The sequence below is a fragment of the Glycine soja genome, chromosome 5, assembly GCF_004193775.1.
Source record: "Glycine soja cultivar W05 chromosome 5, ASM419377v2, whole genome shotgun sequence".
Lineage (NCBI taxonomy): Eukaryota > Viridiplantae > Streptophyta > Magnoliopsida > Fabales > Fabaceae > Glycine > Glycine soja.
The window spans coordinates 38,517,696-38,529,534 of NC_041006.1; the positions used below are offsets into that span (position 1 = coordinate 38,517,696).

An 11,839-nucleotide genomic window follows, 5' to 3' on the forward strand; every position below is an offset into this window, starting at 1 on the left:
GATCTTTTTCTCTTCTTTTTTTTCCCTCTGGCAATTGTTGATGTCTTGATGATTGCGGCCGATTCACTTGGGGTTATTTGATGCGGCACATATCTGAGGCTTCCTCGTTAATCGGGATATTTTTTTGCCATAGGAACTTGTTCTAATTTTGACAGGTCAACCAAGCAGTGATGCATAGGAGCTTCTCCTACATGATTTGTTGAAATCAGTAGGCAGAGGCATTAAAAAATATCAAAGATTATAAAAAAAATATAATTTTTTTGTTTTATCTTAATTTTTCAACAATAATACATTTAAAGTTTAATTCTAAATTTAAAACATGACTAAAAATAACAAAATAAATCAATAATAATAGTAATAAAATCACACAAGTATAAAAGCATCCAAGAAATATCCAAGTACACTTTAATATTATAGTATTAAACAATATAAATAATAAAACTAGCATAACATTAGAAGTCTTCATATAATAAATTAACATCATCGTACTGAATTTCTTCATACTTTCATCCAAGTGCAATGAAACATCTTCAACATCACACCTACACAATGAAACATATAAATATGTGTTTAGAAAATATAAAAAAGTCATAAATTAATATAATAAAATTTTCACACCATTGTCTTGTGTCTACATCGTCAACTATTGAGCAAAATTCCATCTTTGATTTTAAAGAACCTAATGACATAATTATACAATCATTAAAATAAATTAATTGCTTAGAAGAAAAATTTACAAGTAAAATTAAATTTATTACTTTCAATCTCATTATGCAACCAATCTTGAGAGCATATCAATGCATCAATGCCTCAATAGTGTCTTCATTTAATCTGCTATGATGTGGAGTCAGAAACTTTCCACCACCAATGCTAAATGCAGACTCTGAAGCAACCGTTGAGATAGGAATAGCTAGAAAATTTTTAGCAATCCTTTACAAAGTAGGATACTTGACTCCAATGTTTTTCCAATATCCCAAAATGTCAAACTTACTGATATTTGATTTATTGAACAATACAGGCTCCTCCAAGTATAAATCCAATTCAGATTTAACACAATCACCAGAAGAAGTTTCTTGAACATATTTTAAAAAGTGAGAACTCCAATCAACTTTTCTACCATTATTATCCAAACCAGACACTTTTGAAGATGAAGTGAAAATAGAAGTAGTCTCTTTTCCCTAGATTGATATTCAGACACGAAGAAGTAAAGAGGGTAAAGACAATGTAAAACGATGAAACAAACGGTGAAGTGAAGAAGGAACAAAGGTGAAGCGTGAAGAAGAAACAAAGATGAAGAAGGGGGTAAATAGCACAGAAATTCCAGCATGTAATTTTTTTGATGCATTTCCAGCATGTAGTTTTATGCAAGATAGTTATTAAAAGAAATTTATGCACTTCCCTTATTTCTTAAATTGCAATTACCCAACCGGTTCAAGGGGGTAAATAAAAATGGAAACAATTGATCAACAGGCTCGAGTAACTGATAAATCATTTGAAGCACAATAAGAACATGCAACTTGCAATTCAAGTATCAACAAATTTATGTAATCTAAAAAACAAGCCATTGCAATGCCTAAAACAAACATAACACGTCCAAAAACAATGTGGCGTTCCATAATTATAAGAGAAATGAGTTCCGCAGTATATAGGTAGTAGCTCCCTAGACGAAACATTTCAAATGTTTGTGACCAATGAATTTGAAAAGCAAACAAATAAATCAATAACCAATCGATTACCAAAATCCATGCAACAATAGAAAAGATAACATATTGCTCAAGTTCTCATGGAAGGAACACACGGAAAACTCATTCCTACACTGAAAATGAACATATCCAAAACCATTTGTATTACCAAAATCGCATTAATCTCAAGTTCTCAACATCAATTTCCTGAAACAGAACATACCTAGACTCAGTAACAGCCCAATCACACATAAAAGAAACAAAGAAGGAAGCAATGTTGAGACTCAAATCAAATCTCCTCGTCCCCATTTTTCAAATCGGATATCTCAACAGTCCCAACCCTCTCATTCTCAGGCAAAACCGACCAATTCGGAGACTGCACCGCGCGCAGCCACCGGAAATCATCCACATTGCTCCAATTTCCGGTCTCGGCGTCAAGACCGGTACCACGAAGATCCTCCTCAATCCCTTCATATCTCAAACAATACGGCGCAAACCTGACGCCGCTACAGTCCTCAATTATGGGCCTGCTCCTAACCCTAAGGTAGAAATCGCTTCTTTTGGCACCGTGAATCCGAATCTGATGCGACGCCAACGCGAACACGCAACCCACCGCTTCCTCAATGAGAACGGACCCCGTCACGGGGCCCACGTAAACCCTAGAATTCTTCAACCCGTGAACGAAAAGCGCCCTCACAGAACCTATTATCCTCACTTGGCAGGAATCGAGATCCGAAACGGTGAATTCCCCAACTTCGGAATCACTGAAGTCCGCAATTAAAAGCTCACCGGTTTTGTTTCGGAACCCCGGCGAGTCACGCGGCGCAAGGAGCGTAGAGAGTTGAGGGGGTTGTTTGGGTAGTGGAATAGCGCAATCCTTATCCTTGTCGTCCTTCTTGGTGGTGGTGGTGGGGGGTTTATTTTTGAATGAGAATTTCTTTTTGGGGAGAAGTTGGGAAGTGAGGTCGTCGAGGGAGTGTTTTAAGTCGGAGACGGTTTTGAGGGAGGTTCTGACGTCGTAGGAGGGTAGGGAGTAGGAGTTTTCTGCGACGAGTTTTTCTAAATCGGAGATAGATTGGGAGATTTGATTGATGTGGAGTTTGAGGTTGGAAGGGTCTGAGGAAATGGATTGGGATTGGGCGAGTTGGGACTCTATGGAGGTTTTTAGATGGGAGAAGCGTGAAAGTATGGAGGAAGATTCGGGGTTTTGTGAACGGATTTGAGTGCGTTTGGAAAGGCGTTCCAGCATTGCTAAGTGCTTCTTCTGTTTCTCCTCCATTAGAAGGAAATGGATTGATCAATCATCAAAGTGATGGATGACACACTCGCGCTCCCGCATATGGCGTTCAAGGCTACTACTGTGTTTTTGCCAACTTTTCTTGCTGGGCTGCTTCGGCCTGTTACACTTTTTTATTTAGATAATAATTAGCTAAGTTTTAAAATATTAACTTGTTTTAGCATTTTTTAAGTAAAAATTTAAAAAACTAACTTTTTTTAAGTTTGATTGTTATCAAACAATGAGTATTTAAACTTTGTTGGCAAACAATCAGTAATTTAAGTTATTTCGTGAAATTATAAGTACGGATTACTTTAGTTCTATAAAAAAAATCATGTAGTACAAAATTATTTTTATTTTAGTCCTTGTCTATTCTTACATTTTCATCATGTTTTTATTTAGTCCTTGTTTATCATGGTAGTACGATAAGGTCCACCTTTGCTTGTGTAGCTTCTCCCATCAATTCTTTCAAGTTAAATTATACTCTTTGTCTCAGTATTGATTTTCAATGGAGCGTTTGATAATTAGAACCTTTTTTCATTTCTAAAAATAGTTTATCAAGAATCATGTTTCTTAAAAATCATAATTTATGAGAATGTTACAAATGTATCTGGTATATTTAAAAGATTCACAAGAATGTTAAGATGATGGCTAAATGATTTTAGGCAAGTTCTCTGTTCCAACCAACGGGGTTGAGAATGTAGGCAACAAAATGTGAATGTGTGGATGGATTTGTACACAGTAATATTTAGTGCATTAGAAAAAAAAATTAAGGAATTAATTAAAAAGTAGAGAATTAAAATGTAACAAAGGAAGATAAGGCTGTCTAACTTAACTTCAAATAAAAATGAGATTAAACATCGCACATATACATGACAACACGAGAACATCCAACATATACACTACTTTCTAAACCCATCTTAACTACTGAAGCATGGATCACTTTCCCCCTCTCAAGATCCTCCAATCCACAACAAGAATTCAAAGCACTGGTGAAGGAAGATTCATTTGGAACCACACCAATTCTCATCGTTTCTCCAAACACCTCCAATGCCTCTCGATGCCTATCATTGAAACCTTAAAATTTCAATTTACTAACACTGTTTTTCCCTTAGACATCATGACTTAACCAACAGACCAATTATCCTCAAAGCTAAACATAATTTCCAGTAAATTTTTTGCTGTAGGGTGAACCAAGTTTTCATCTATTTGGATTTTTTATCTGTATCATCAGATCCTACCAGGGCATTTAAAAGGCAAGTCACTGCTTACCATTTCCTAGACCCAGAAAATATTACAAGAAGTACACCTAGATTACTTGCTAAGAGGCAAGTGTTTCTGCTTACCATTACACTATGAGTGAAGTTTCAAAACAACATAATTGTTAAGTGTTATCAAAAAAGGAAGCTATAACTAATCTTAAATCATAGCTACAATACACCGCCTTCTTCTTCCCACTATCTCTCCACATAGCCTGAAAAGGCACAAAGTTATTGAAGCTGAGGTTGCAGATTTATCATTTGAAAATAATCTTGTTAGATTGGGGAATGAGACTGTAGCAGAAGTTACTTTCCCAAATAAAACAGTCATAGGATTAAAAAAAAAAAACAATTACATATTGGAAGGGTACAACTTTGATGGTCAGGACTGAAAAAAGAGGTGAAACCAAAGCATGTATACATGAGATGAGATGCCATTGCTAAATTTTTTTGCCATTGTAATACTTTCCGTGGAAAATAAGATTCTACTACAAGAGAAAATGAAGGAGTTAAGGAGATTGAGAACAAGGTATCAACCAGGAAAAGAAAATGCATCCAAAAACAAAGCAGACACACAATTAGCAATAGCCAATAGAATCATCCAACAAAGTAATCAAACTAAGGAAACACCAAAAGTATTCACGCTCTCTGTCATGTCCATACATTAAATGGCTAAGGTTCTGAAACCATTAACATAATTTAAAATACATTCATAGAAGCAAGTGCAGGTAGCTTAATTACAATATGGCAAAACCAAGCTTGGAACATAACCATGGGAGCACATTGGCACTTTGCCGTCAAAATTTCCAATACTGTCTATTCTATTATCTCTTCGATTATAGAGAACAAATTCATCATATACGCAGTTTGTCAGCAACATCATATCATCACTTTCAGAGATGCACAAAGGCGAGGTCGGCAATAAATCTAATTCATGAGTTGGAGAGATTTGATGATTCTGATAACTTACATTCAACAACTGAGTCCAGGATTTCTCAACTCCAAATTCCCTCATTAGCCAAACAACGAAATGGGTTCTTCTCCTGTGAGTGTCCGAAAGACAGGCAACCCTTCAAAACCCCAACCTTGAGAAGATAATCAGGAACTTCAGACAGACCATCAGGCATGGACAAATTATATGTCTCCTTCTTTAGATCATACGAAAAGATTACTAATTGATGGACAGTAACAGTGTTCCATTCATAATCAATACCCAACATGCGAAATGCTAACCAGTTAACGGTGCCACCGACCTCCGACTAATGGGAAAAGCAGGGCAAGTTAAAATGTTTATCCGGCAAGTGTCGCCCATGCAGTGAAGTCTCACCTCCCAATTCTGTGATTTAGTATTGAAACAGAGTGCCGCCACCTTGTAAGTGTCACTCCAATCACCGTAATCAAACCCAAACTTCACATAATCCTCTAAAAGTATATAATCGCGTCGACGTAGACGTAAGTGTGGCGACTCTTGGGACAGGATCATTCTTGCTGGGTTCCAAAATCGTACCCAGTATTCAAAATTACCTCTACCTCTAACAGTAAATTAACGCGAGCAAATCAACCCATTGCAGGAAGCTATGAAAGAGTAAACGTCATTGAAAGTGAAACTGATTGCTATCGTACACCGGAAGATAAGGGAATTCCAAGTCTCAGAGGCTTCACCGGAACCCATGACAGAATCTCCACTATCAGCTCCTCAGGGAGCACCATCGCCATCGTACACTGATTGCTCTTTCAAACCCCTGGCGGAACAGAACTCACGGCTAATTCATCATTTTGGTTCTTTTTTATATCAACATGAAAGTGAAACTGTTACAAAACACTTTACAGTTTACAGGCTTGGGTCTGTTTTCACCATTGACCGATCAAGATTATCCTTTGACCAGCAGGTTTAAGGAGACGTGTCATGTTCTCCTTGCATCTCCTTCCTGAAACTTGTTGGTTCTGTTGCAACCCGTGAAACAGAAAGAGAAACTAGAGTGAAAGAGATAGAGAGCGAGAACACAACACTGTCTTCCTGTACATTAAATATTATTTTTAAATTAAATTACAATATTAATAACATTTCCTAGGTTTCGTCCATTTTTTTTGTATTTATATACTAATCCTCATGATTATTTAAAATTGCACTAGTCTCTACAAAGGATATTGCTACAAATGTTTAAAAAATAAGAAAATTATGTATGATCTATAAAAAAACTAAAACTACAATGGTAAGTTAATGTAATTTACTCTCTCTTTTTATCAAAGTAGTAACATTTCGGAATTCCCATTCCGTACGATAAATCGAAGCAGTAACATCTCATTCATGTGTGAAACATAAACTATTTTATTTATACTCCAAAAGCAATTCTATTTTACTAACCAAATAAAATTAATTCTTCTCAACTCAGTTTTAAAACATCATGCTTAATCACATATAATTTTTCAAAATCAGTTACTCCAAAGTCAATTCGAACTCGACTTTCTATTATTGGCTGAAGAAATTCGTGGGGATATTGAAAATCTTGCCATCGATACCCTAACTTGGCTTAGGCACTTGATTGAAAAATAATGTTAAAAAAATACCAACAAGTGCTCTGCGTAATCACTTGCCGTTTCAAAAACAGACATACATCCCCAATCTGATTGACAAATTTTGTCATTTTGAGACTCCAAAAGTTTATAGTCATTCATAAAACAAATTAAAAGCAATTTTTTAATGGAATTGAAATTCTGAATTTAAAAACATGTTTTACCTAATTTGAAGGATGTGAATCATGATTTTGATAATCATGTATCTTTAGTCACAAAATAAAAGGCATGAATGAACCTTCTGGCAGGAACAAACATAAATCACTACGATTAAGATATATTATGCACGAGACAACAACATCCATCTAAACAAGAAAATTATGACTGAACAATAATTTTAACCATTGAACTCTGTAACTTGCATATTTATGTGTAAGCTCATGCAGCTTTTTCAGCTTCTGCAGCTTCTGCTGCTGCTTCTTCCTCCCGGAGCTTCTTTAAAGATGGAGGTGGTCTTACAACAATGCTTTTCTTCCATTTTTTATCAAGCTTTCTGGACAACCTCTTATTGATACCCTCCTCAATTTCTCTTTCCCGCTTCACAGTAAGCATGCGAGCAATCTGTATGGATATTTGCAGTATCATTCACCCAAAAATTAACATTCAGACAAGAAATGCACGGCATTATGCAGACTCTAGAGAAAGACCTTATTTGTTAGTAAAGCCCTCTAGTATCATTTCACCATCATTTGAAGTTATATGTAAAGGAAATACACTAATAAACTATAAAGATGAGGCTAGATCAGTATCGCCAGATTGAAATGCTCTTCGCTCTTTCCATTAGGCACATCTTATATTCAACATGCCATCAAAACACTATGATCCCAGTGCGCTGTTTGATTAGATGGTGGCTTTAAGAGTAAAAACAAAATAACATGATTGCAAAACAAGGACTAACATGCAGAAAAAGATTGGCATATTTATCTATTACAGCTCAATTGAGTCAAAATTATAAGTTTACAACCCGACCAAATAGGCATCAGAAACCTGCTTGGAGATGGACACACCTGGGAACAGGAGTTAAAGACATTGCACACTACTTGATAAAGAAACTGAAGTGCATCTAGCAGAACTCAAAAAACATGCATATAAGAGAAACACCTGATCAAGCAAAAGAAAAACCTAGTTCAAGTATTCCTACATGCATGTTGAATTACTTTGCATGCATGCATATCTATTTCTCACAGTATTTTCCTGCTCATAGCATAGAGAGATGTGATGCTCATACTAGAATTTTATTTTTGAAGTAAAAGTTTGGCAGGTATCATTATTTAGATCTACACCAGAAATTGGAATCAAATGTAGGGGTCAAAGGACCATTCAGTTCATTAAAGGACATTGATCTCTAGGCCCCTTTACTTGGCCAAGCACCAAGCATAGAGCATAGTAGTGTCATTTCTGGATTTAGTAGCAGGTGGGTGTGCCAAGCCCAGATTACCATGAAATTAGCTGCTGGTCTTACTCTGATCAGGTTAGCTGTTGGTGACAAATGACAATTTGTTTCTAAGTGAGCCCTCTCACTTCGGAGACCCAGAGAGTTCAGACAGTATGGAGTAGGAGATTCAAATTTATGACCATAGATTGGATTGATCTATGTGAATCTAACCAAACAAAACTGAGTTATCAAACCATCATATACAGTGGCTGGAATGGGAAAAGTAATCCATAAAGGGAGGAAAATAGTTTACATATATTGAAGCATGAAAAAAAAGGAAGCAGAAGGTAATGGATGAATTTGTCTATGCATAATTTGTGCACAGAGCACGCCAAGCTCACCCTTTACCACTTCATGAAGTAAAACATATGATTAGCTGAGTACATGAGCTATATTGCTTAAGGGTGCATATGGATAAACAATTTAATTGTGTTTAGTTGTTTACTCAATAAGCTCTTATCATCTGAGGACTTGTGTCATAAATTTAATCATAAAACTTATTAAAGTTAAAAAGAGCTTATTTTAACAAGTTACTCTAAGAAATTTATTGAAATAAGCTCAAAGTAACTTATTAGAGTTATAAGCTATTTCTAGAAGCTCAAGTAAGCTCATCATATGTTCAGCAAAACGCCCCCTAAAAATACTACCAAATTGGAGCCTTTCATCTTGCAATCCAGTGTTCAATTCATTGTTGCACCTGACGAAATTACCTTTTAGTTTCAAATTTTACCCTAAAAGACGAGAGAAAAGTAGGATGTGGGTCTAGGCTTCTTTCCTCTACATTTCTATTTACCAAACACAAGTGAAGCTAGCAATCGAGTAAGTTTTAGACTGCAATTGTGGATGCATCGGCTGCACTTATCTGCAATATCAAGGATTGCAACAAAATCACACCCGCAACGTCAAGGATTTTTTGGGTCTACACAACCACAATTGTGACCACATTGGCCCAATTTGTCCACAATATCAAGGATTGGGACAAAAACCATGTCCGCAACCGCAGTTTAAAACATTCTCAAGCTAATCACACTAGCTATTTTCATTATTAAAGCAGAGAAAACTAAACTAAGTTCTGTCACAAACTCCCATGGCCCTAGTTTGTTACCCAGAACAACAAAAACTATTAACGTGATTAGATTATCTTATTTTGAGTTCAAAAGAATTTATAATCAAAATCATGACAAGAGAACTTAAAGAAGAACAAAGAGTGAAGCAAAAATGAAGTACCCTCTTGCGCATGCGACCGAATTCGCTGGACTTGAACTCGTTGCGAGCCGATTTCTGAAGGCGAAGCATGACAAGCTCGCCCTTAAGGTCGACAACCTCTTCGTTAATTTGTTCGGTGGTCATTTGTCTAATTTCCTTCAATTCCTCCGTCCTTTTAGACATCATCACCACTGGCACCGAAGCGCTGCATTTCGTGGGTGGAATGGAGCATGTGGCAGAGCGACGGAGCTGAATGCCATTGAATGGCTTTGGGAGAAAGGAAATGGTTGAAGAAGAAGGAGAAGCAACTGAGAGACTTAACATTCTCCACGCCCTCTCTCTCTCTCTCTCTCTCTTCTCTTCTCTTATTACCAGCGAAGTGGATACGGAGTGTTGCAGATAAGATGCAACTTCGTCTTCTTTTATCTGCTTCCCTGCGCTACCCAAAATCTCCCTTTTATTCCTCTTTTTCGGGGAAAGAAATTATAAATCATAACTATTTTTTATTCTAGTTATATTATTAAAATTCGTTTTGGTGCTTTACTTTTTTAAATATTTTTTTGTTTATTTTTTAATTTCACTTTTATAACATAATTTAAAAATATATTCAATACGTAAAATTAGTTGCAATAAATTTACTTACCTGAAAATTATAAATCATAACTAACATTCAGACTGAAAAGTATAATAAACATGATGAAAAAACATGCAAGATGAGTGACACTAGCCATTATAAAAAAATGATGTTAGATTATTCATTTTTTTAATTGTACGTAAGATTCAATTTTCACGTCATTTTCAACATGTTGATAAAATTCAAAATTGTGTTCTTAAAAAAAAAAAACAGTTGTTTCAAAATTGTAATAGTGACCCATTTTGAATAAAAAAAATGTAGTCATAATAGTTTGTCCTCAAAGTTTGTTAAAAACATAAGAACTAACTAATATTGCATTCATCATTTTTAAGGCTTCAAATTATTCTTGTATCCATTCCATTAGATTTAGGAGAATAACACAAAGTTATACCATGTCCGTACCTTTATTTTCATAAAGGTCATTAAACAAAATATATTTATCCATATGTTTTAAACATCACACAAACCAATTAGTCAATGAGAACCATTAAATGGATTAAGTTAACTAGGGGATCATATATGTTATTGGATCGGTGTGACAACATCAAAACCATCATCAAACTGGATTCAACCAATGAAATTTGGTCTTGAGTGGATCATGTGTGACCCAAAATCTGTTATATGCTAGACTAACGTGCATGGCCCAAGGCACGATGTTGTGCATGCGAATTGTCAATCTTGCTTGTAGGTGTACATGTGCTATTGTTGATGGCTTTGATATTACAAATACAAAAGATGAACATACTAGGAATCAAACCTATGTCCATGTATACATCAATGAACTTGCTTACCATAACGCCATAACAATCATTTGTGATATAATTGCAAAAACTACTACATATATTCATATTTTGATTTTAACCTTTTAATCAGTTAATACAGTTCAATTAGTAACCTACGGGTTCAACCATCAATTCACTCTTTTAAAAAAACTTTTGCTTTTCTCAAAATTAGATTAATCTCATAATCACTAAGATAAAATATGTTATTTTTCATGTCCTATAGGAGGGTATTGGGTAAACACATTTCTCTTTGTGCACATATGTCAAGTAGCCCCTATAGTCTATTGTAATTTTTTTCACACTAGTCACAATATTTACCTAAAAACCAAGTGCAACGATAACATCTCCTCCTTTAGCCAAATTGACCCTAGGCTTAAGAGGATTTTCATTTCTTGCCAATATTTTTTTTCATTAGTCGACTTGTCATGCACAATACTTGACTAAAAAAACAAAGTCTTTTCCCTTACAACTTGGCACTTTTTTTGTTCGTGTCCTTAATTATGATATGTGCTATCAAGTCTAGTAGTGACATTTGTTTGTGCTTTTATGATTGTAGTTTAGTTGTTGTCTATTGTTTGTTCATGATTATGAAAACTTGTTGATTAGTAACTTTGATATAAACTTACAGAAGATAATTCTTTTTCCTACCTTTAACTCTCCGAGTTGTCTGTGATACGTGTTAGTCTGAAGTTTGATGTCATTGTCTTCTGTCATCTTCCAACGATAATGATTTTTTTTTATCATTAGCCTTTATTTGTCAACATCCTCAGCGATGTACTTCAAGATCATAAAGTCATAAATCCTTTTCATTTCCTCATATGAATAGTAGACGCCAAAGAGTGTGTTAAATCAAAATACTAATTATGGTTTATCAACAAATCTTATTGGCACATGTGAACTCATTGATTTTTTATGATTTGTAAAGAGGTTTGAGTTTGGGTTTATATAAGTAGATGCAACCCATGCATGTCCAGCATTATATAAATGCATA

The 11,839-nt window shown here is 35.2% G+C and overlaps 2 protein-coding genes across 3 annotated transcripts; both read right to left on the reverse strand.

Moving 5' to 3' along the window:
* Positions 1 to 374: 374 nt before the first annotated feature.
* On the reverse strand, positions 375 to 3,077 carry LOC114413104 (tubulin-folding cofactor C-like). 2 transcript variants are annotated; one of them, XM_028377311.1, is made up of 3 exons: positions 1,906 to 3,077; positions 619 to 679; positions 375 to 542 (listed from the first exon to the last, which is right to left on the reverse strand). In XM_028377311.1, the coding sequence occupies exon 1, from the start codon at positions 2,959 to 2,961 to the stop codon at positions 1,972 to 1,974; it is 990 nt and encodes a 329-aa protein (XP_028233112.1). In that variant the 5' UTR covers positions 2,962 to 3,077; the 3' UTR covers positions 375 to 542; positions 619 to 679; positions 1,906 to 1,971. The 2 variants fall into 2 exon arrangements, with proteins under 2 accessions (XP_028233112.1, XP_028233113.1); XM_028377312.1 differs by lacking the exon at positions 619 to 679.
* A 3,853-nt stretch (positions 3,078 to 6,930) lies between these two features.
* LOC114413105 (50S ribosomal protein L29, chloroplastic-like) lies at positions 6,931 to 9,874 on the reverse strand. The gene is made up of 2 exons (XM_028377313.1): positions 9,454 to 9,874; positions 6,931 to 7,352 (listed from the first exon to the last, which is right to left on the reverse strand). The coding sequence occupies exons 1-2, from the start codon at positions 9,754 to 9,756 to the stop codon at positions 7,170 to 7,172; spliced, it is 486 nt and encodes a 161-aa protein (XP_028233114.1). The 5' UTR covers positions 9,757 to 9,874; the 3' UTR covers positions 6,931 to 7,169.
* Between the last annotated feature and the right edge of the window lie 1,965 nt (positions 9,875 to 11,839).